Source organism: Camelus dromedarius, chromosome 5 (assembly GCF_036321535.1).
Source record: "Camelus dromedarius isolate mCamDro1 chromosome 5, mCamDro1.pat, whole genome shotgun sequence".
Taxonomy (NCBI): domain Eukaryota; kingdom Metazoa; phylum Chordata; class Mammalia; order Artiodactyla; family Camelidae; genus Camelus; species Camelus dromedarius.
The window spans coordinates 14,135,653-14,160,806 of NC_087440.1; the positions used below are offsets into that span (position 1 = coordinate 14,135,653).

The 25,154-nt window shown below is 43.8% G+C and overlaps 2 protein-coding genes and 1 long non-coding RNA gene across 3 annotated transcripts in view; 2 read left to right on the top strand and 1 right to left on the bottom strand.

The window, feature by feature from the left end:
* The first annotated feature begins 958 nt into the window (after nucleotides 1-958).
* Nucleotides 959-14,753, top strand: LYSMD2 (LysM domain containing 2). The gene is made up of 3 exons (XM_031453057.2): nucleotides 959-1,431; nucleotides 12,816-13,147; nucleotides 14,177-14,753. Exons 1-3 carry the CDS (start codon nucleotides 1,153-1,155, stop codon nucleotides 14,217-14,219), a joined length of 654 nt encoding a protein of 217 aa, XP_031308917.2. The 5' UTR covers nucleotides 959-1,152; the 3' UTR covers nucleotides 14,220-14,753.
* Nucleotides 14,754-17,447: 2,694 nt separating this feature from the next.
* The window catches only part of SCG3 (secretogranin III), a 33,751-nt gene continuing 26,044 nt past the window's right edge, over nucleotides 17,448-25,154 (bottom strand). Inside the window, exons 11-12 of the mRNA XM_010977176.3 lie at nucleotides 22,864-22,944; nucleotides 17,448-18,041 (exon numbers count right to left, since the gene is read on the bottom strand). Of these exons, the coding sequence (XP_010975478.2) occupies nucleotides 17,923-18,041; nucleotides 22,864-22,944 (200 nt within the window). The 3' untranslated portion in view covers nucleotides 17,448-17,922. The remainder of the gene's footprint in view (nucleotides 18,042-22,863; nucleotides 22,945-25,154) is intronic.
* LOC135321272 (uncharacterized) overlaps nucleotides 18,343-25,154 on the top strand; it is a 47,486-nt gene continuing 40,674 nt past the window's right edge. The window contains exons 1-2 of the long non-coding RNA XR_010380848.1: nucleotides 18,343-18,526; nucleotides 19,947-20,108. This is a non-coding gene — a long non-coding RNA (uncharacterized LOC135321272). The remainder of the gene's footprint in view (nucleotides 18,527-19,946; nucleotides 20,109-25,154) is intronic.

The window sequence follows — 25,154 nt, forward strand, 5'->3', positions numbered from 1 at the left end:
CACTGAAGAATTTTTGAATGGGAGGGTGATGAGGCGACCACCTCATCCTTTGTCCTGTCTCCTGAGATCTAGTTCCCTTGCCTCTGTCCAGCACAGCAACACGTAGAAACTTCAGCCAACGAATCAAACATCCACTCTCCTAACCTGCCTATAGGGTACCTCCTCTTGGAGAGCTGTCCAGAGTACGACAGAATCCCGGGCACTAGTTTCCAGTAAATGCGCATCCACTCTGGAGAATACTATCAGAAGCCAGAAAGTTGAGGCAAAGGTGTTCAGATGAAGAATACAGATAAGACACCATTGATGGTTGTAATGATAAAACTTTGGGGAGTCATGATTTCAGGGTATTAAAGAGGAAGGAGATAAGGAGAAAAAATGGATGCAGATAGTAAATTCTATGCAGCGAGCCAGGAGAATGGACTGTAGCTATTCAAGGCAGCGCAGGGCTAAAATTGGCACTGGTGTGCAGTGAAGAGCGAAACCAAAACAACTGGAGGGTTAGTGTGAGGTCACCCACCAGGCTTTAGAAGCATCTTTCTTCCTGGAGTGTTGAGTCCAATGAACCCTCCAGGCTGTTGAGATGGGCCTGGAGAAGCTGTGTGTGTTTAATTGTCTTACTGGGTAATTGGGTGGGACTGGGAAGTGTCCTTGGCAGGAAGAGCTCGAAGGTTTGAGAAAGCTGGCGCCTGCTGGGTAATCAATAAATGAGGCAGAGCAAAGCTTTGCTGTTTTGCTGTGGGCAGGGCAGGGCTCTAACCAGACTCCGTCAGCCCTGCGCGGGGTTCCACCCGGGGCCGAGGGCGCCGAAGGATGAAGCCCTCGTAGCCGCACGGCCGCGCCCGGTGGTTAGCGCGCCCCGCTCTTGCACCGCAGGGCCCACTGGGTCCTGGCGCGCAGGGTGGAGCCGCGCGGTTGGCGGGGCAGCTGCCGGAGCTCGTTTCCCTCTCCCTCCTTGCAGGTGCGCCGGGGAAGGCGGCACGCGGAGGAGCGGGAGCCTGCCATGGCCAGCCCGCAGCTTCCCGCGGCGGCCTCCAGCCCGCCGCCCCCGCGGAACGGCCCTCCGCAGCCCCTGTGAGGAGGAAGAGGAGGCGGCGGCGGACGAGGCGCCGCCCCCTTGGCGAGCTTCCCGACCCGGCGGCCTCCGAAGGACCCATGGCGGATTCCTCGCCCGCGCCGTCCCTGCGGGCAGGCGGCCTCCGCGCGCCCCGGTCCTCAGCCCCCTCGCCGCCGCCGCCGTCGCCGCCGCGCTCGGGCTCCGAGGCAGAGGAGGCCGAGCTGTCGCTGAGCCTGGCTCGCACCAAGACCCGCTCGTACGGCAGCACGGCCAGCGTGCGGGCGCCGCTGGGCGCCGGCGTCATCGAGCGCCATGTGGAGCACCGGGTCCGCGCCGGCGACACGCTGCAGGGCATTGCGCTCAAGTACGGAGTCTCGGTGAGCAGGGCGCGCCGCCACGGGAGGGGGCACCAGGGCTCGGGGTCGGGCGCGCGGGTAGCAGGGCGCGCGGGTAGCTGGGCGTCGAGGAGGCAGCCATCCGTGTTCCCACTGCACGCCTGGCGGCTCGTCCCGGAGCCCTCGCCCAGCGCGCGCTGCGGGGACGGCGACGGTCGCCAGAGCCGGTCCCTTAGCCGGAGCGGCGGGCCGCTAAGGCTCCCTCCTCTGGTGTTGTGCATCAAGTTCCCGGTGCCCTGCTCACGCTCGGACCAGATATGTCGCGTGAGGAAGGCCAAAGAGGACCAGCGCGTTGACACCATCACGAGCCACTTTCGCCCGGTTTTCAGTCCGGGTCATAACTGCTCTATATTCAGTGAAAGCCGAACTGGGGTGTGAACTTGGGCGGAGAATTTTGTATTGTGGGTAAACAAGGGCTGTGATGAGTCAGGAAGGGTACAGTTGTTCCTGCAGGATGGTTCTGGTTCTATTGATTATGCTGCTTTATTTAGAAGTGAAATTACACCCCTGGGCTCACTGGCAACTGTGAATGTGACACCTGTCGCTAAGCAGCAGCCAAGAATGTGGTCTAGGTGAGCTGGAGTGCTGTGTTTATTATAAATTTATAAGTGTGTGTGTCTTGGGCCTATCGCATTACACCTCTGGGAAGGACATAGAAACCTGAGGGAACATACTGTTTCATTAAAATTACTTATAATTAACTCTGAACTAGGTGATGGCCTTTTGAGTTCTGTGTCAGTTTTCAACGTTCTTTCCTGAAGCACCTTAGACAGCAAAGGGAAGAGAAGTGATCTTATCTTTATCTTTCTCTTCAAGTGAAACTCTTTCTGGCCCTTCACCAGTGACAGAGACTAAGTAATCTATTTTGTACACTCGAGCTGGTCTGTGTTTACCTGGCAGGTCCTTCTATCACTTAAACATTTTGAGAGCAGGGATCTTGTTGCGCGGGCATGTACAGACAATATCCTGCCCTCCTGGGAGAGTACATAGAACTTCAGTTCTTATATGTGCATTCATGGGGCCTGGTTTGAGTCAGAGCCAGAGGAAAGCAGCCTTGGGAGGTATGGGTAGCTACCTTCTGCTGAATGCCTGCTGTGTGCCAGGCCTTGCATTTGCCTTGCTCCATCTTGTTCTTATTCAATTTGATTTTCCTAGTGAGCCTTGGAGGTAGGTGTAATTAATCTCCTTTTTACAGATGAGAATATGGGTGAAAGGTAAGGATATTTTCCAAGTATGCTTGTTCATTGAGACCAGATTGAATTAGCACAGTGATAAAGCATTTGCTTTGCTCTAGATATCACTTCTGATTTCCATCCTTATTTTTATCCTAGTCTTATCAAGAGCTCTTTTAGCATCTTGGTTACTGAAGAAGGGAAGTCTTTTCTCTCTGGTTTCTATGCATCTTACTTACCAGGCCAGGGTGACTGCACCTAGGAATCCGTGATATCCAAAGAAGTGTTATTTCCCTGGTCCCTACCTGCAGCAGTCTCCCTGCACCCCACTGCCCTCCGTGGTTTCCATGGGGCTGCTCAGAGCTCCTAAACATCAGCTCACTGCAGTTCTCCACCTTGGATCAAATGCTTTCTAATCCCCATTTTTGCTAAAGTAGAGCCTTATCACCCCTTTTCATTAAAGTGTAAATCAGATTTTTCATTACTTTATAAAGACTTGATTTTAAGACGTTGAGCTGAAGCATACTGAACTGGGTACTATAATCTGTAGCCACAGGTAGTCTACTATAGGGTTTCTCATCCCCAGCACTATTGATACTATGGACTGGATAATTCTTTTTTTTTTTCCCAGTAGAGAAGCATTGTATTTGCCTCCTCATTCAGTATCATAATAGACAGGCAATGTGTCTGACAATCAGAATATCTTTTTAAAATTTATTTAATTTTTTTTAATTGGAGGTACTGGGGATTGAACCCAGAACCTTGTGCATGCTAAGCATGTGCTTTACCAGCAAGCTATACCCTCCCCAAGAATATCTCTTGAAAATATCTCACTTCTCTTTAGTTTTTAAACTAAAACTTGTACATATGGTGCAAAAGATAAATTATACTTTCATTGTACTTTAATGCTTTTCTTCAGCCAGACAACAGACACAATAAAAATTACATGAAAATATTTTTTCTGTGTTTTGATTTCTTGCTAGAGCATTGATTGACTCTTGGTAGGTTAGAATTTCTTAATTGTAATAACTTCCTTCATCAGTAGCCTTTTGAGGATATCAGCTCCCAGATGAACTGTTTTATCTGTATACTTAATTCATAAATCAGCTAACTATTTGTGTGTAACTAATGTACTTTTTTTTGAGAGAATCATATTTTTCTTTCTTTCTTTTTTTATTGAGTTATAGTCAGTTTACGCTGTGTTAATCTCTGGTGTACAGCCCAGTTTTCAGTCATAGATGAATGCACACACATTCACCCCCATACTCTTCATCATGAGCCACTGCAAGATCTTGACCATATTTCCCTGTGCCAACAAGTATAAACTTGTCCATCTATTCTATATATACCAGTCAGTATCTTATAAATCTTGAACTCCCAGTCTGTCCCTATCCACCCCCTCCCCCCTGGTCTGGATAATTCTTTGTTGTGGGGTGACAGTTCTGTGCATTGCAGGATGTTTAGCAGCATCTCTGACCTCTGCCCACTAGATGTCAGCGGCACCCCCCACCTGCATCCAGACATTGCCACATTTTCCCTGGGAAGAACGCACTTTTAGTTGAGAACTGCTGGTTTATTACATACATCATTTACTTTGGGCCCTGAGCTCTAGTTGGTGACATTTTTAGAGACTCTTTCCAGTGGTTATATGACACTAGTGAAAATGAAAATACTTGCAACAGTGAAGTGATTTGCTTGCATTAGCAGCTACAGATATTAATTGGATTTACTCATTGAAAAATTGATATTTTAGGAGGAGGCTAAAAAGGCAGAGAAGTTTTTCTCATTCCCCAACTGAACAGAAAGAAGTTGAGTGAGTTAAGTTTCTAATATTGATTGCCATGGTCATCCACAGCATATTTAAACTGTTTAAAGGAGTAGGTGATGAGTTGTTGGAGATTTAGAGACCCAACGTGGTGCACCTGGAAATTAAGTCAGTCCAGGCAAACGGCTGACTTTAACATCGCATGTCTGGTGAGAGCAGAGCACAGCTCTGCATTCTTACTTAGAGGAAAAGGAGCTCTCAGGGAAGGCTGGCTGTTCACCACAGCTCTCTGGCCAACCCAGCTAGGAGTCCAGGAGGACTTCAGTCAGTCCCTTGGTGGGGGAGATAAGTAAGAGCCAGAAATATTTTAGGGACATGGAAGTTCCCAGAACAGAGACTCTGACAAGGGGTGAAGATGGAGGCCTGGCTACCCATCCAGGGTTGCCAGGGGAACAAGCTGGAAACTGTTTTATGAAATAGTACTCAACAGTTAGCAGCAGGGTACATCCCAAGATGTGAAAATAGATTTGTGTTCCTCAAACTTGCCCAGATAGAAGGCCCTAGGACAGACTAAAAGAAAGGATCCAAGCTGACCTTGAACTTACTGGATCAGAATATCCAGTAAAGGAGCCCAGGAATGTTCATGCTGTACGAGTATGGCCTCTTTGCTCATTCCCAATGCACTGTCCCTTCCTGAGGTTTTTGCACTTGCTGTTCCGTCTGTCTGGAACACAGCACACAGGGCCCACTTCTTAGGGGTGGGACCAGTGCAGCCACACAGACCCCAGGCTTAGAAAAGCCCTATACTTAATGCTCTGCTGCTGCTGTCTTGAGATTTTTAATAATTTGTGAATAAAGGCCGCACATTCTCACTTTTCTCTGGGCACCACAACTTATGTAGCTTATATTGGCTGGTTGACTTGCTCCCTCACTGCCTTCAAGTCTTTGCTTAAGTGTCTCCTCCCTGAGGCCTTCCTGGCTACTCTGTGGCAAATTGCAACCCTCCTTCACCCCGGTGCCCCTCCCTCCTTTCCTGTTTGCTCAACAGCATCATTCATCAGACTTTTCTTTTTTTTTTTCTTTCCAGCTTCTACCTTTCTGGTGATACATTAGTGAATAAATAAAAATCCATGCCCTCATGGAGCTTATAATTTAGTCAGTGGAGATAGCAAGTAAACAAACAAAATGTACATGTCAGGTACAGATAAGCAAAAACAAACAAACAAACAGGGAGAGGAGAAAGGGCTGGCGGAGGTGGCTGTAATTTAAAATGGTGTGGCCATGGAAGGAGGTGTGGGAGGGAACTGTGCAGATATTTGTGAGGATCATTGCAGGCAGAAGGAGCAGGGAGTGATGCAAAGGTCCTGAGGTGGGAGCATAGTCGACAAGTCTCTGGCATAGCATTGGCTGGTGCTTAGAATGCACTGAGGTATATTTGGACCAGATCACTTTAGGGGTTTGAAGGCCATTGTAAGAACTTAGGCTTTTTCTCTAGGTGAGTTCGGAAGGATCAGAGGAGATTGAGTAGAAGAGTGACATGATCTGACTTTTGCATTGGGAGGATCACTCCGGCTGCTGCTTGGAGAATAGGCTGTATAGGTGGGATGAGTGCCAAGGCAGGGAGGCTAGAGAGTTTGGAGGCTTTTGTAGGAATGCAGGTGAGAGCGGATGGTGGTGTGAACCAAAGCAGTAGAGAAGGAGGTGGTGAAAAGTGGATGATTTACTGATATACGCTCTACATTTTCTGCTTATTTGTTTACTGTTTAGTTTGAGTATCTCCGCCCTAGAGGTGGGCCCAGGGCTCTGAGAGGCTTCTCTAGAGGAAAGAAGAATGTTCACACTGAGGAACCTGGCTAGGCCTATGACCTAATGGACCCCAGTTCTTCTGCCTGTGACTTAGGAAATATCTCAATGACCCTTCTCATCATCCCTTTTAAAGCCATTCATAGTTATTAATAACTGGCATTCATTCTTTCTTACCTACTTTTACTGAGCCCTGTGCTAGATGTGCTACAAGATGATACATGCTGTTTTCTTTTAAATGTGGTGAGATTGTTGGCTACTGCTTTCCACTAGCCTGTAGCTACTTGAGAAGCCAGGCAGCTTGTCTGATTCATCTCTGTATATTCCGTGCCTCGCCTGGCACATGGTGGGTCCTCCTCACACGGGTGGCCTTAATCCAGTGGACAGCCTGGCCAGTATGAAATCACTAGGCCCTAGGGTTGAGCAGACCCTCAAAGACCGGGTCCAGGGTAGGGTTTGAGTCCAGGCGGTGCAGCCGGCTTGACTTGAATTGCAAAGTGTGATTTGAGGCCAGTTCTCTAACCTACAGAAAGAAGATTGCTGGTGCTGCTGCTGGTACTGCATAGCTTGCTTCCTCCCCTTCCACCAACACTGGGTCTTTACATTGAATTAAATGTGGGTTTAGATTTGAGCATCTCTACCAGAGTAAGGGGCATTGGAGGAAGTGGGTCTGGGAAACTGAAACTACTAGGGCTGAATTGAGAAACTATTAAATATAGTTCAGATCTCAGACATGAACTTAGTTGGGCTGGAATTTCCCTGGCTATGCTTATGTCCACTGAGACATTAAGTCCCCTTCCCTAACCCAGCATTCTAGATTTTGCTATGGCTTTTGCGAGGATCCTAGCTCTTTTCAGTTGGATGCAAGCCTCTGGAGGAAACTGACCAGCTCCCTCCCGGCAGCCACTGTGAACTTTGTTTGGAAGCCTTGTATAGAAACAGAAAGTAGATGAGAGGCAGGGAGGAAACCTATTATTTGCATAAACTTTTTGACTTTTTGTTAACCCCAAGAAATTTCCCTGTCCTCTGCCCTCTCCAGACCATTGCCCACAGTGTTCTCAGTCATTTCCTGTCCAGTTTTATCCCCGGAGTCTTCTCTTTCTCTTCCAATGAGCTACTCAGCCCACTTGCTCCTTAACACTTCCCCTTTCAGAAGTCAGCTTGCTGAGAAAAGGTGAAATGACTGGCATTTTAGGGGGAACAAGTATGGTGAGTTAGAAATGTAAGTGTATGTAAACCTTTTGTGTTTATAATTTTATCCTCTGCTGCTGCTGGAAACTGTTGACCTTTGCTGGTCAAAGGGAAGAGAACCATAAATAAATAGTGCCACCTGTAGAGGGAGGTATGGTAAAGTAGCCCTTAGCAGTTTACGGGTTTTAATACATTCTCATGCATTCTTTATTGAAAAACAGGTTTCTTGAAGTATAATTTACATATCACAAGATTCACCCATCTTTAGTGTACAATTCAAGAATTCTTAGTAAATTTACAGAATTGTTCAACCATTACCACAATCCAATTTTAGAGCAGTTCCATCACCCTGAGAGGATCCCTGTGCCCGTCCCCTTCTGCAGTCCCAGATAACCAGGAATCTGCTTTCAATCTATAGATTTGCCTTTTCTGGACATTCCATAAATGGACTCTCATATATTTCCTGAGCTAGCGTGGGAAAGAAATCAGTCTTTTTCCTCATTCACACATGGCAAGGAGGGAGTCCAACTGCCACCAACACCTAGAACTTAATAGGAGACAGTGAGGTGAGGAGGTTGAAACCAGCACTTATTGAAAATAATCCTGAGAGAATCCTTTAAGTCTTTTTAATCCTGTAAAATGATAATGATAATCAAATGAAAGTTGTATGTATATGGAAATATTTTATAGGCCACACAATGCTGTGTAAATGTTATTATGTATCCTGAAAGGATAAGGGAAGGGTTCGTCTTCTTTTGAGAAATGGAGAGGAAGAGAAAGAAGCTCTGAATGTTGCATTCGTGGTGCGGCAGGTGACCTGATGGAGCTGACCCAGGCGGCCTTTGGGGAGAGTTCTTCGTCATGCCCAGCGGTAGCTGTTGAGATAACTCTTGGGGGAAAGTTTTGTGAGTTCCCGCCAGAGTAAACTCACCATTATAAACTATTTACGGGGGAGTCATTTTAAATAAGCTGTTGATGGCATTCATTCTGCCTAATTTCACCATGGTCGACCTTGTGGCCATCTTGTCAGCTCTCAATTACTCTGTAATCTGCTTCTTAGTGAGCAGACTGTAAATTTCATTGAGTCATGCTATTCAATCCTGATTAGGAGAGACTTTTAAAATGAAAGTGTGGTTGCTGTTTCTCAGCCCTAGTCATCCGCCCTCAAGAAACATAGGGTAGTTCCGCATCACTCTGAAAAGGTCACACTTCCTGTTATCGGCATGAACTGGGTGGTAGGGAGTATTGAACAGAGGGCAGGTGGGAAAGCCGTAGAGTTTTCCAGCTCCTCCTTGTTAGATCAGGACTTTTCTTTGTTTTATGTGAGGTGAAATTCCCAGAACATCAGTCCCAGCTAAGTTCAGATGAAAGTATAAAACATTCCAAAGCAAATTAAAATATCCCTTCACTGTTTGGGGTTATTTATATCTCTTGCCTGTGTGATTACAGTTTCTCCCATACCTGGGCTTCCTGTCCACTCATGCCTCTCTCACCCATCCATTTTCCGCAGCTGGAGGGATCTTCAACTGTAATCAGATCATGTTAACTCCCTTCCTTCACCCTCCAGGGGCTTCTCATCACATTTAAAATCAAATCCAAATTTTATTGATTATATGAGTGGCCTGGAGCTTGCTCATTACTCCCTACCGTTCAGCCACACCGTTTTTTGCTGCTGTTGTTTTTTGTGGGGGCTGGTAATTAGGTTTATTTATTTATTATTTTTAATGGGGGTGCTGGGGATTGAACCCAGGACCTCATGTATGCTAAGCACACACTCTACCACTGAGCCACACTGTTTTTTTCCTGCTCTCAGGCATTGCAACTACTGTTTCTGGCTGGACTCCTTTTTTTTTTTTTTTTCTGGCTTTTTGCTTGACTGGTTTCATTCCTTAACTTTACTACTGGTAACAGAGTTTGGAGCCTAGACCTTTCTCACTTTTAGCCAAATTTAATGATAGCTGCTAACATTTTTGAGTGCTTCCTGCCATGCACTATTCTAAATGCTTTACTTGAATTAATTCAATTCTCATAATGATCAGATTGTGTGGAAAGTACTGTGACTTTCCTTACTTTATAGAAAAGAAAAAAGACATAGGAAATAGAAAGTGGTAAAGCCAGGATTTGAACCTAGAAAGTATGGCCCCAGAGCCCTTGTTTCTAACTACTACCTTATATTAGCATCATTTATCTGTTTTCACCTTCAGTTTCAAATCTGCCCGTCCATAGATTGGTTCCCACCTTGATGCTATGTCTGGATATCTCTGATGTCCCTGATGCTGGCATCCATGTGTCATCTTAGAGTCTAGACCATAAAGGTCATCTTAGAGTCTAGACCTTAAATGCTTGTGGATGACGCTGAGACGGAGATGAAGCAGTCCCCGGCATCAGGAAGCTCATAGACTAGTTAAAATAGGCAGGTCTGTCAGTGAGCCTGGGTACAACGGCATGCACACGGGCTGGGGGAGCCCTGCCTTCCCTCCTGTGGGCTCCCTGACTTCACCCAGCCTTTGACTCAGCCACCTTGTCCTGTGCTCCCTGTCATGGGCCCCTTGCCTGGCTGTGATGGCCTGTCTTGCTCTGAGTGACGGATGTGTTGGTCAGGGTCCCAGGCAGGGTCCCTACAGATACAGGATATCCGTATCCTGTACAGATAGCATGCTCTGAGGGTGTGGCCAAAGAGAGTTTAATGCAGGGACATTTAAAGAAGTGTGAATAGAATTAAGGGAACTAAGAAGGGATGGTAAAACACCCGAGATTAGCAACAGCAGTGAGACATCCCCCCTGGCCCTCAGAAGGAGTGGTGTCCCCAACACCAACACCGACACCCATTAGAGCAGGAGGCATGGACAAGGGGCTGCCTGGCAGGAGCTCTGCCATAGAGGGATGCAGGCATCAGAGTCACAGTGTGGTCATTCTGCCGGTGCCTTCCTTTGGAACACCACCTGGAATTCTAAGGACCAGGGGTTTGGAGAGTGTGGTTCTGAAGAGGTTAGCTTCCTGGGGTCAGAACTGGCTCAAGAGGAGTAGGGGATGGATGGGGAGGTGAGGGTGGGTTTAAAGGGAGAATTATCAACACACCAGATAACTTCCTACCCCTTTCTGGTTACTTCTCTGACCTGTATTAATTAACTCATCCATCCAGCCATCCAGCCATTCATCCATCCATCCATTCTGAGCACTTAGTGTGTATAAGATCTTTGTCAGCCCAGCGAAGCTATAGAAATAACAGGTCTTGCCCTGAAGGAATTCAGTTTATTCAAGTTCTTTAACTCACTCAGATCTAAGCCTAAACTAGATCAGGGATACTTAGGATTTTTAGATTTAAATTTCATCTCTAAAACACACCTGCCTATTCATTATGTTCTTTCTCACCATTGCCTTCTCTCCTTTAACTAGAAACTAGAACACAGATGACCACCCTACACAAAAGACACTTTAATGTAGTATCTTTAAAAGAAAAATAAAAGGAAGCTTTGAATGTACTATTTGTGTGGATTCAGCTTATAGTTAGAAAGCAGGGGGAAACAGGATCCATTTATTTGACTGTTTTTTTAGGGTCTTTGAAGTGGAACTCTAATTGTTTCACTCCATCAATTTGGCATTAAAGGATCCCAGAATTGGGTTCCATTAGTCATGTACTTTAATCCTGGTGTTGTATGGACTTTGGAATCAGACAGAAATTCCAGCCCATACATTTAAAGGGCCGTGTGCACTTGGTCAAATCAGCCATCTCTTGTGTGCCTGAAGTTCTTCAGAGAAAATGGAGAGTAGTCAGAACCATTTACTACTCAATCGTCCCTCTCTCTCTCGTCTGTAGCTACACATCTGTCTCTACCTCTACATCTATATCTTCCATGCATGCATATGTATAAATGCTTATTTGATCCTTCCAACAACCCAGTGAGGGGTAGATGATACCTGTTTTGCACAAGAGGAAACAGGCTCAACAAGAGAAGTAACAAGTTCATGCTCAGACAGTTCGTGTTGGTGGAGCTGGGGTTTGAAGCCAAGCCTGTCACATTCCCAAGCCCGTGTGTTTAGCTATTGTACCAAACTGTCCTGGTGACGTACCTGACAAGAAAGAGTTGTGGTAAAAATCAGATGGTACAGTGCATGTAAAGAGCCTCACATGGTGTGAGTTCCTAGGCTGGGTGAGTGGAGAAGTCTGCAGACACACGATAGTACAGTGTGATGAACCTAAGAGTAGGTATTTCTTGGTCAGCTCTGCACCAGCATAGTTTAAGTCCTGTCCACACTTAACCTGCATTCGTGGACTTAGGCATGCCACTCAACCATCTTGAATCTCCCTTTCTTCTTTGTTAAAAGGAGATGATAACATCTAGCTTGCAGAACTGTTAGGAAGGTTAAGTGAGGTCACATATGTAAACTCCATTCTCCCTTTCAGCCCTCCCTTCCATCCCCTTTGCTGTGGTTTGGGCGAAGCATCCGCAGGCTGTGAAGGAGTCTGAAGTTATGAAACCTATATTAAATTCTAGCTTCTTCATCTGCCCGTTGTTTGATTCCATGGTACATAATCTCCTTGAGTTTTGCTGCTTTTATTTGTAAAGTGGATCTTCAGACACCGGATCCATAGGGTAGAAAAAATGAGATACTCTGTGCAGAGTGCCGCCTACCTCCTCTCCCTGTCTCCCCACTTCTACTCGTTCTTCAAGGCCCATCTGAAGTCAGAAGAATCAAAATCAGAACCCCACCTTCTCCGTGAGGCCCTTCTTAATGACTGCAGCCCCGGCCTACACCACGCTTCCAAGTTCTTGTACTTACGTCTTTATCACTTCCTGTGTCCATTATATTTACCAAACACAGTTCTGGAGACGGGAAACACTCCTTAAGGAAAAATCACACACTAGGAAGTTTTTTTTAAAATCAGATAATGGAAATGTTAAAATAAGATTGAAATGTATTAAATAAGTGCTAAATATTCTACGTTTTTTAACTTTGTGGATTTGAAGCTGCTTGGTAAAAGCTGCCTTGTAGGGAAAATAATATAGCAGGGAGGGAATCAGTCTTTCTTCTTGTAAAATTGTGAAAGAGAATTTCTTGGCATCTCTTGAAATAACTAGGGGTATCTTGGGAGGTGACTAAACCTGAATTAAGAGTTTCAGATCCAGAATACAGATTCTGGAGCTTGACCAAACCCATATCTCAGCTTGGCCACGTACCAGCTGTGACCTTGGGCAAGTTATTTTTGTTCTCTGCCCTGAGTTTCTCCATGCATAATAGTACCTCCGTCATAGGATGACTGCAAAGATTAAATGAACATGTATTAAGCCAAAAAAAAAAAAAAGAATTTCAGATTCAGAGAAAGCATTGCACACATTTTGCTCATGGGTGTTTTTAGTTTGTGTTGTGTAATAAGCCCTACTTTTAGATTTATTTATTTGTAACTCTGTGTTGCCTTTTCTAAAATATTTTAGATGGAGCAGATTAAAAGGGCAAATAAACTGTTTACCAATGATTGTATATTTCTGAAGAAAACTTTGAACATCCCAGTTATATCAGAGAAGCCTTTGCTGTTTAATGGACTTAACTCAGTGGATTCTCCAGAAAACGAAACTGTCGATAGCAGTTTTTGTCATGAAGAAGAGCTGGTAGCGGCTGGGGAAGACCTCTCTCCTCCCAGTCCTCAAGAGTCGGATGTTCAGCCCACGCAGCCTGAGGACGTGTCAGCCAGAGATTTCCTGCAGAGGCTGGATTTGCAGATTAAGTTATCAACACAGGCAGCCAAGAAACTAAAAGAAGAGAGCAGGTAAAAATACGCTGGAAAAATGTCAGAGGCTGAATAAATTATTCTTCAGATGTTGCTTGGTCAAATTTTCTTTTCTTTTTTTGCTTTGAAAGCTGTATTTTAATTCTAGAAAGTCATTTTTAATATAAAGTCTATACAGAGCTACTGCATTCTGCATAAAGCTTTATCTGTTGCAATGCTTTTGTCTTTGTTACTTATGACAAAAAGTTTACTTCTTTGCTTTAATAGTGTAACTGTCCAGCCAGCAATTCTGGAGAACATCCAAGTAGACGTCTAATTGACACTGTCAGAGGAAGCAGTGCCCTAGAGTATACATCTAAAATACTGTTCCTTATAAAATGTGTCAAGGACATTGTTATTTGTTACCAGGTGTTTCCTACAAAAGATACCATGTGAGCTTTTTCTCTTTGTTCTTTAATTTGGTAGGAGGGCAAATCTATCTCCTGTAGAATGGTTTCCTTCTTCCTTTATGATTCCAAGAATGGCATGATCTATTGTGTTTTCTTTTTTGCCCTGGCTACCGGGAAGCTTGCAACCAAAATTGATGCTCAGTTCAATTACCACAACATTTCTCATGGTTAATGTATTTATACCCTCTCCTTTCCTTAGTCCTGATTTTTAATTTCTATTTTATTTATCTTATTGTATGTATGCCTTTTGTTGTAGGTACCCTAAAGCCTTTTGAGAAAAAGGTAGAATATTAAAAATATAAACAAATATAAATGTGAATATAATGAATTTATATAATGTAACTTTATATAATATAAACAAATGCAAATATATAACAAGTACCATTCTTTATTCCAATAACTGAGACAGCAATAAAACGGAGACAATGAGGCATACCTTAATGAGTATTTGCGTTTCCTACAACTTTGAAGGCACACATGATGTTATAAGTTGATATACTCCTGCCCTTCTTTGGCAAGTGGATATTAAGTTGTATAATGAATATATGTGTTAGTTTTCTGAGTGCAGTTTTTACACACTGATTTATGCTGTATTTCTTTTTCTTTTTTTTTTTTTCAGAGATGAAGAAAGTCCCTATGCAACTTCCCTTTATCACAGCTAGATGATCAGGGGGCATAATCTAACCTGGGTTAAGAGATGGTTGGATCATAAAGAAATCAGCACCTGAAGATTCAAAAGCATCCCTTTTGGATTCTCATAGCATACGTCTTTAAATCACAATTAAGTAGTTCCATCTTTGGCAGTTGCACTGAAGTGATTAGTGACCTCGGGCTTTCTGTAATTTGAAGTCTTTATTATGGCATGATAGCAAAATTGTGTCTTAAAGCTCATCACTTTTGCAGGTGGTGGTAGTTTTTAGACTAGCTTTTGTAAATACTAGTTGACATAAAGCCTCAAAGACTATTCACATATTCATGCTAAAAACAATGTTTATCTCCCGAGAAATCCTAATTATGTGAAAAACATGATTGCTGTTTAAGTGATGCTGATTTTGCTATGTGTTTATAACTTAAGTGCAATATATATATATATTTCGATATGTGTTACATATTCTGTATTACAATAGAGAAACAAATTTTGTCTGCTATTTTGTAAAACTAAGCTATGAAAGTCTGAATGAGAAAAATAAACTATGTTTTCATATTCAAGTCTCAATTTTTTTTCAACAAATGGGAATATAAAATGGATTTTTAAATTATAGTTTTGAAAGAGTGACAGCCTCTCCTCTAATGATTTTTGTTATTATAATTGCAATTTTGAAAAAACATTCAGTAATATAAAAGCAAATAAATTGTAATTACTGGTAACCTTTGCATTTAAATAGTATCTGACTTGTGTTTCAGATATAGTGAAGACTTGGAATATATCAAAAGAAGAAGTAAAAATACCATGGGCAAACACACTGGTGAATTCTAGTTTAGATTTCATCGATAAGTCACTTCACAGGGTATTTTGCAGTCACTGTGCTCATTTCAATTGAGGGGTTAGGTTTTTATTCACATAATTTAATTTGTCTTACTTTTATATATGGACAGGTTACAGCAGTAAACTTTAAGCAATGTATTATTTACAATTAAGCTTTTAAAAATTTCAATTTCTATTCAAGTACCAGGTTAAGTAACTCTTCAAGCTTCCACAGAAATTCCCCACATTTATCCCTCCTCAATATCCCAAAAGGAGTCTGCTTTCTGTGGGGCAAAAGGGACCCTGCTTCCCTTCTCTCTTTCTCTTTCCTCATTTTCTTCTCCCTGTCTTGCTCCCCCAGGTCTTCCATTAAGCAGGAAACGAAGTGTTTATGCAGCAGAATTCAGAACCAGAACGGCACATGCCCAACCCCTGGGGATGAACAACAGGGGCATGAGTGGGAAGCATTAGCTCTTTGCCCTTGTCTTTAATTTCTTGTTTGTTCATAACCTACATAATCCTTTGTATTTTGGAGTTTTTCCCCTCATTTTTTTTTTCTCATGCTTTTTCTCATGATAACATCTCATGTTTTTATTTCTTGTTTTTTCCCTCATGTTATTAGCATCTTTGATGTAGAGTGATCTCTTGATCCTGCTTTGTTGTTTTCTTGTGTCCACTACGACCTGAACTATTCGGAGGTAGTTGGAAAAGCAGCAAATTAAAAGAAGAAAAATAAAGGAAGGGAAACAGTGGTATGTGTAAGAAAAGGTCAAGGCCTCTTTAAAAAAGTCCCAGGAACTTTTTTTTTTTTTTTAATGTGAAGAGTTTTCGTGCTATTTAACACAAAATAACCTGAAATTTGAGAGTAATTCAAAGGAAACAAATCCAAAAACCACTATCCAAAAGATGTAACATCAGCTCAAATTTGAAATTAAGACCACAATCTCAAAAACATTTTTCTGAGTATTTTATTTTTGCCTAAGGAGTTTCTAGCCAAAACATCTCTCCCCTCATCTTCAAGTTACTAAAAACTTTGAGTTCCCTGTGGCCACAGTTGAACCGTCCTGGACCAGAGCATTTTGGTCCCTGCCTCGCACACAAGCAACTGTGGAGGAGGGAACTGAGACAAGCAGCCTGGGGTCTAGTCCCAGCTGTACCACTTCCTGACCATCAGAATTGGGGCCTGTCCTGTGCCCTTTTGATGAACCAGTTTCCTTGTGTATAAAACAGGACTGAAGATCTCCTCCTGTCTTGGTTATCAGTAGGAGCTAATCAATGTCACTGTGCTCTGAAAGCTACAATGAACTCCCTTAGTAAGTGTCCGATTTTTTAAAATACAGCATAGATATTTAGATAAATGACAGGAAAGTGAATGGGTAAAATGCTTGAGTCACAATCTGTTAATTCTCTCTAACGTAGAAGCAGCATGTTTGGATCATAGGACCCGGGTGAAGTAGGGTCGGTCGTGTCATCAAAGATGACTCATTCAAGCAGACTGACTCATCGTGCTTTGGCAAGTATAGTTTGGGCAAAGATGTTTTTAGTTCCCTCTCACTGCTCACCAGTGGATATTGGCTTCTCTCGAACATACTGAGTTTGATTGCTGTCTGTGTCAGGCTGTGGTTTTTGTTTGTTTTGGCAACTCTGGAGCGGAGAGGGAGGAGCAGCAGTGGTCTCCTACCTGGAATACAGCCTCTTAGAGCCTCCCTGTATGTTCCCCAGTCCTCACCAAAAATGAGCATGAGTTAGGGCATTCAAGACAGGTGTCAGCAGGCCATTTGAAGTAGTGACAGCTGATAATACAAAGCATTATGTTATTTTTATGATTTTAACTGAAATATGTAGAAAAATATTGACATCATTAATTTATACTGACTAATACATTTTCAAAGCATTCTTTGGTTTGGGACATTGCCCATTTAACACTTCAGGAGGACCTTGGGTCACTGTATGTTGTTTCCAGGACTGTGTTAGTGGTGGTGACTGAGGAAAAGGGGTCAGTGGGACCTGAAGGTCGTACCTTGTCCTCTGGGGAAGCTCATCTACCAGCCTTGGCCCACAGGGAAGAGACTGCCTTTTATCTCTCTATCTACTCTACGTCCTGGCCCTCTTGCTCTCTGTTGAGAAACCTTGGCTTGGATTAATTTCAGTTGAGAAAACTCAGATCTGGCATAAATTTTTACCTTGCTTTATGGAGTGCTTATGACTTGAGTTGTCTTCTTGGAGAGTACAGAGATAATCCCTCTTAAGAGAAACTCAGTGTCTGAAAACTCACTAGAAAATGTGGATGGAGAGTTGGGGGGGGGATTGTTAATAAATCCAGCAAACCCTATGCCCATTTTTTCAGTTTCCTTTTTGTGCCATTGGGCCTGATTAAGAATCAGCAGGAGCAGCCAAAAAAGCAAATTGCTATATTTAAATCTGCAGAGGCTCAGAGGAAATGTGAATTTATTTCAACTCCCCAAAGGGAACAGGTCTGAAAATGACATCTGGTAACAGATACAGTCTCTGAGATGCTTTGGTACCCAGCATGCCTTGAAAACAGACCCCCTATTCTTCAGGGGGTGCTTGCGTGTGTGGCACAGTGGGAAGAAGTTTCAGCTGTAAGATCAGTCCATTACAGGCTTTTCCAAAGCAACATATATATGGTTATGAAATGTAAGTCTATAAGGAGATAAGGATTCTATATACAAAACCTCAGCGTACATACAACTTTACTTGTCAGATACTTTTTACGGCAAGAAAGCTATGTTTTCACCACTTCTAAAAGGTTAACTACTGTAAATTCGGCAGTTTCTAATAGTCCTTGGGTCAAAATAACTTTAGTCACAGAATGAGAAGCATTTGAAGCTATACTCTATTTTCTGAAACAGAAGCCTCTCCTGGATTGCCTGCCATTTCTACAGGCTGCTGTAAATACGCTTGATGGCTTCGGCTTCTTCTTTGTCAAGGATGCCTTTCTCCACGTAAGCATCAGCTTGTTGGTTGATGAAGTCCCTCATCTTTGAAAGGTCATAATCTGGAAAATATCATTAGAGTATCACGAGCAAAGATCAGGAAAGAACAACCCATTACAGTGATTACCATTAGCGAAGAAGAATTTTGTACAATTCCCACGCCCTGTCTTTCACATTGGAAGACACTTTAGTTCTTGGCTTTTGTTCAGTAGTTTGCAGCTTCATATCATGTTTACGTGCATTTTAGTATTTCCTGTGTTCTTCATCACTGTGGGCAGCCTTAAGTGAGTAGGCCGTGAGGCCCAGGCCAAAGTTCACAATAGCTTGCACCTGGTAAGAGGTAAATTTACGTATGCGCCCTAGTGTAACCACCACGCATGCGCCAGTAGCGTGAGTCAGCATTATAAACAATACGCATGCGTGGGCAGAATGAAAAGGACAAGTGCCCAAAGCCGGCGGCGTGCCATCTTGTTGAACTATAGTAAAGTGCTGTTTTGCTCCATGCAGTCTGTTTCACGGTATGGCGGCGCCTCGCACATTTTTCCAGGTGGGCAGCTCACCTCCTTGACTCCCTCTTCAGCCCCCCTTGGCGGACAATCACAACTTTCCAAGGTGTTCAGGTGGGGAAAATTGCCCTCATTTTACCACAGAGGGAACAGGCTTAGAAACCAGGGCTTTTTGCAAACTTTCACGTTTATACGAACCATCTGGGGCTCTTGGGCAGTTGTAGGCTTGTATTCAGTTGGCCGGAGGTGGTTGGAGTGGGGAGGGGATTAGGTTTATGTATTTCATTTTAATGGCGGTACCAGGAATTGAACCCCGGACTTCATGCATGCTTAAGCAGGCACTCTGCCACTGAGCTCTACTCTATCTACCCTGAGATTCTGCATTTTAAACAAGCTCCGAGGAGATGTTGATGCTGCTGGTCCAGAAAACACACTGGAGGTAATAAGACCCTAAAGCTTAAGTGCCTTGTTGGAGGTCACACAGCTAGTAAAGGTTATGATCAGAAGCAGGTGTTCTGACTTCCTGCATGTGCTACACTGGCTAAATCCGTGCTGAGGTGACAGCCCACATATTTTTTCTATATTAAGAATTATCTTAATTTTCATGCTGTTTGAATTGTATGCATGGAGTAAAAAGTCAAACCATAGCCTCTTTGTGGTTCCTCTGTCCTACTTAAACAAAAACTTTATGTAAACTATTGAACTACTCATGAAATTTCCAAGCAAGGAGGCTGCCGGTGTCATCTTTCTGAAGGCTTGAAAGAAACCTCACATCTTTCCTTGATTCTTTAAGTATTATATGTTTCTTATTTTAAAATATGGAAAATGCAGCCTATAAAACATGATTATAAAATTTAAATCACCTGAATTCTATTCATTATAGATAACCACAGTGGATGTTGTTCTATTTCCTTTTCGCTTTTCAGTGTATCTATCTCAACACAGAATTATGATTACAGCTTACTTTCAACCTTATAACTAGTTCCTTTCACTCAGTTTACACAGTAAGCATTGATACTCCCCAGAAACACCATTTTCAATGGCTACATATAATTCATCCATCTTATGGAGGTACCCAAATTTATGACCCACATCCCCATGGTTGGGCAGGTAGGACTTCCACATCAGAGAGTATCTGGGGAGACCCTTCCAGATTGTGAGTTGCCCGAGGCTGAGTTCCTTGGAGACAGTGTCATTCATCTTGGCTTTTGGCAGCCCCTGGAACGGGCCCTGCCTTTTGTCAGTTTGTAAAGGGAAGAGAAAGGAGAGAGTGGGGTCCAAAATCTTAGCATTCCATGGCCACTGTTGGCAAGCCTGAATGTCCTGAAGCAGGGTCACCAGGGCGTCTTTAAGCCCCTGCATGAAAGGAGAACCAGACCTGAAGGCCCTCTCTACAAGCACCAGGTGTTTATCCTCTTAAGGTGAGCGGAGGCTCTGACAGGCTGTTTCCTGTCCACCCAGGAGGGCATTTGCTTCTTCCCGCTTGGGCACGGCCATGAGGCTTAAACAGCCAACTCCCAGCACTGGGCACTTGACAACCATCATCTTACTTGCTCCTTGCAAAACCCCATGAAGAAAGCATTACTCTCCCCAACACAGAGACGAAGAAGCAGGACAGAGAAGGTAAGTCCCTTGCTCGGGTCACAAGAGAGTCAAGTTTGGGATTCTATTTTGTCTATAGTCACAGCTTTGACTGCTCTGTGCCCTTGATGTAGTGCATGTGAAGCATCTATCAAGTGCTGAACAAAAAGTAAGTGCTTGGGGGTTCTGTCTGGTGTGGTTTTTGACTCTCCCTCACTGTCAGGCATGAGCTGGAGAAGCCAGCCGAGCACGCACTTTGTGTGCACCTCGTGAGCTGGTTCCTGACCAGCTCATGGGGCACAGAGGCCCCTCTCGCTCTTCACTGGTTTGAATGAATAACCGCTCTTCAGAATCAGTTCAGGGACATCTTTAGAGGGACAAAAGGCAGACTTCCAAAAACAGAGGTGAAGAGGTCCAGGTGATTCGAATGGACAAACGGGAAAATATTTTGTTTTCTTATGAGATGGAAAAATGGTCTTGTTATGACATGGTTATCACTGTGTTGTTGGGGAAACCAGCCTGGTGCAGGGGAAAGGCGGTTGGAGTCCATCCCAGCTCTGCCCTAGCAGGCTGTTAGAATACACCAGACAGTAGTTTAAAAGGTTTTAAGATGGTAAGGCTCAAAAGAGGACTGTGATTCACGTTTTTAAAAGTACAGACTTTCTTTTGATGGCTGCGTAAGATTCGATCACCATCCTCACTGTCACAGCACGTGGATCTCCCTTTCCTGGATTTGGGAAGGAGACTGAGGTCACCCAGGCCCCGGACAAGCAAAGGGCATCGGCAGAGGTTAAAGGTCAGAACTAATCATAAGGCTTCCTGCTCACACAGCTGCAGCCACTGCACGGCCCTAGGACCTGGGTCCCCACAGGCTTTGAGAGATGACCGAGTCAGGCAGAGCATGTATGAAGGCAGGAGGGGAGGAGCTCTCTTGCCTACACGAGGGTGAACTGCATGTCAGCCTCCCTTCCTGGAAGCAGAAGGGAGCATCAGACTCAACGCTGCCATTCTGTGCTTGCTCACAGAGCCTTCAGTATGCAAGCACTGGAATTCCATGCTTTACTAGGCTGGTCGTTTCTGTTTCTGGAAGATTGAATTGCAGGATGTGGCTGGTTATGACCAAGAGTCAGACTCATATGTTAATCAGTGAAAGAAATAACATAAATCCTCCAAATGGTTGGTCCATACAATTTACACTGGTTTCAGAATGCATTTTGGTACATACTGTATTACTTTGATTCTAAGATAAACTTAAAAAAAATTTTTTTAAGTCTTGGCGATCATTGATAGCATGTTATTTTTCTTCCTTAGTGGTACATGAAACAGTGGTGCATTTTCCATACAGTAACAGATTTTATGAAATATGCTTCAGGTGAATTTTAATGGAACTGACAGCCTGGAAATTCACATCATTTTGAACCAAATAAAGCATGTGTGAAGATCTGATAATTGTTCCTATCTCGTTCAACTTATATTATCACAGGCTAAAAGGGTGCTGAAAATACCTCTTGCTCCCAATGTGTTCTACCTCACTGGTTCTCAGCCATGGTTGTGCAGTGTAATAATGAGGATTTAAGAAATACCGGTGCCTGGGTCCTGCCCCTCGAGTTTGAGTTCGTGGTCCTGTGGGCGTCAAGATATTTAGAAGCTCCACAGATGATATGAATGTATTTCTAAGTTTGAAAAGCAGTGTTCATCTCCTTTTAAAAGCATCACTTTACAACTTCTCTGGCCAGACGCATGGGAATCACACTAGAATCCTCTCTCCACGTAGCTCTTGAGTTTCTCCCTTCTTTGTTTCCTCTGCCTCACCTTGGTTTAAGCCCCATCATTTCTGCTCCAGATCCTTGCCTCCTAGCTCTTGCCTGACTGCTGGGGTTTTAGTTTTTTAGTTTTTAGCCACACTGCTACCAGACAGTTTCTCAGTTCTTAACCTAATTAAGCCCTGATTGAGTCTTCTCTGGCTAAAATTAACCTCCTCTTCCTGACCTGGCTGCTGACCACCTCCCCAGCTCTGTCTGCAGGTCCTCCCTCCAGACCCCAGTGTTTCTGGGAAACTGAACAGCCCCAGTTCCCAGAAAGCATCACTCTTTTGTCCCTTTATGTCTTTGTACCCAGTGTTCCCTCTGCCCCCATCTCTCCTCACTTGCAAACTCTTCCTTGCTTTTCCAGCAAAGGCTTTCCTGCCACCTTTTCTCCCAATGTAAGGAGACATGCCCCCTCCTCTTACTTCCTTTGTGCCACCGTGCCTGTCTGTGTTAGCCCTGAGCAGAGGCCACAAGAGCTTTACTGATGTTGTGAGCAACTTGGTGTGGGGTGGGGGAGCTGCATCTTATGGTCCTTCACATCTCTGGCACTCAGAACAGAGTCCGGTTCTGTTTTCAGTAAGTGACCGACTGCCTTTGTGACTGCAGGGTGCACGTCATGTGTGCTCAGAAAACACCTTTGTTTAAGACACTCCAAGGAAAGGGGGGCAGGTAGACGAAACAAGATTGGCAAAATGTTGATAATTATTGAAGGTGGGTGACGGATGCATGTGGATTCATTATACTATTCTCTCCGCTTCTGTTTGATATTTTTCATAACAAAATGGAAAAGAAAAGAAAATGCCTTTGCTTACAAGCCTGATTAGAAAAATAAGAGGAATGGAGGTCTGTTCCCTTCTGCACCTGAGAGGTGCCCAGAGTCTTCTGGGCTCTGAGAGGAGACTGTGGCCTAATTTGATCGTGGGAATCTTTAATAAGAGCTCTTAACAAATGGGTGAAGTTTGCAATTTACAATCACACTAAATCCTTACCTTCTTTATTTTCTTTTTTGTTGTGTTTCTTCAGCCATTCAATATTTTTCCTGATGGCTTCCAAATAGGCTTCTGTTTTCCCTGGAAAAGGCAAGGGAACCCATATTAAATACTCCTAAAAATATCACTGTATCTCTTTTTAAAGATCGCATTTATGTTTGAGACCATAAACAAATATTGGACTTATTGAGCACTTGGTAGTTAGTGTCCCTGAGGAGGGAGTGTGCATATTTATTGGGTGGTGGGGATAAGATTCTAGGAGGCAGGTCCAGGCTGGTAATGTCAAGGGGCCATTATCCTCCGGACATACAAATAAACACAATTTGATGTCCTGGCAGAGAAGTGTTTTGATTCAGTTCACTGGAGAGGTGGGTCCCTCCCAGTCTCAGATTGCATCGTTTCCGGTTAGGGGTGGTTCTTTCAAACTGAGGAGTGTTATCAGGTCAAGAACCAAATCAGAGTGGCAGATACTTAGGACTCCATCAGCAAATATGTGATGAATAAGTCCAATCTGTGGCTTTGTGTAGGCTGCTCTGCAGGTCTTCTGCCCAGTCTGGTAGGGAGTATGTAACAACTCAGACGGAGAGGGGACTTGGACCTCATTTCGAGGTTTGGATAACTTGTTCTAGAAAACTCCCGGATATAAACACTCTCTGACGAGCTTTAAGTGTGCAAGAGAGTACCAGGCATCACTGAAGCACCTGCCCTGTGACATCCTTTAGATGCACTGTTGTCTACAAGTGGGTATTATCACCTTAGAGATGAAAGTCAGTCTCAGAGAGGCTAAGTGACTTGGCTGAGACCACACAGGAAATAATAGAGCTGAAAATTGGACTCTGGTCTTGACAAGTCTCTGCTGCCTGCACTATCTGAAAGATAAGACATGTTCAGACATGGACACTGATGTAGCCTTGTTCTGTCTCGAAGTAATCAACCACCCCCTTCAAAGGGTGGGTCCCTAATGCCCAGAGTGTCTGCACCAAGAGATCAGGAGGTCTGAAGAGTACTGGCCAATCTAAGAAAAGAGGCCCTCAAAGTCCAGGGCCTCTAGGTGGTGACCAGCTGCTCTGATTCCCTTTGAGCCCTGTTCCTTCTGGTCTACTCCCCAGATCTCTCGATAGAGCTACCTGTACTGTGTGCTGATCGTGTGCCAGGGGCTGTTTTGTGCTCCAGCGTACGTCATGTCTTTTACTCTTCACAACAACCTTTGGAGGCAGTCTTATTTAATCCCCATTTGAGAGCTGAGGACACTGAGACCCAGAGAGAGAAAGTAATATGCTGACGACCATCAGGCTAGGAGGTGGTAGGACCAGGCTTGAATCCAGGTACACCGACAACAGTTCCTGAATGATGACTTTGCCCTAAGACTTGCTGATGTTCCCATTTCCATCACCACATTTACCTAAGGTACTTTCTGGGCAGCGTTCTTCCTGATCTTAATTAGCCCACTCTTAGCTCACCACAGGGGTTCCATGTTACTTGGTCCCCAAAGAAGCACAGAGAAGCTCTTGTGCAAAAAGGGGTAAGTGGACAAGAGAAGAGATCCACAAGTTTCAGCCCCTATTCACTTCAATTGCCCATGTAGAAAAAGCCTTGATTTCAATGCTTTTTTAAAAAATACATCTTTATATACATATTTAGATTTTTATTTTGGGGGGGGGAGTAATTAAGATTTTTTTTTTTTTCTATCTTTTAATGGAGATACTGGGATTGAACCCAGGACCTATCTGCATGCTAAGCAGGCACTCTACCACGGAGCTATACCTTCCCATCAGTGCTTTGCTTTTAAGAGTGTTAGAGCACGTGCAACACCAGTATCCCTCTGGCTGATTTACAGCACTGCAGCACAGCGAAGGTAGAGCTTTTCACTGTCTGCTGCCAATTTGATAAGAAGGTCAACCAGATTTGATAACAAAAACAAACAAAAAAAGCACAAAAAAAGTGTTCTCTATTTCAGATTAATTAGAAACAGCACTTCAAGCAGGGAAAGAAATCTTCATGTAAACTATTTCCAAGGAATGTGTCTTCATTATTTTTAGAGTTTAAATCAAATCAGTGGTTCTCCTAGGGCTTGCTTTAAAGAGCAGATAATGATTTGTCATTAGCACAATAGGTAATTAGGGGTCCTGAAACTTTTGAGGATGTGTGCAAATAGTCTTGTTCTTTGAAGAGTTTAAAGCATTCTTCCCACGATCTTCTCTGTGATATCATGTCCTAACGTGGAGAGCTTATTTGAGGGAAGGAAAACCACAGCTTAGTCTCTATTTAAATACTGCATTGAAAATTCTGAA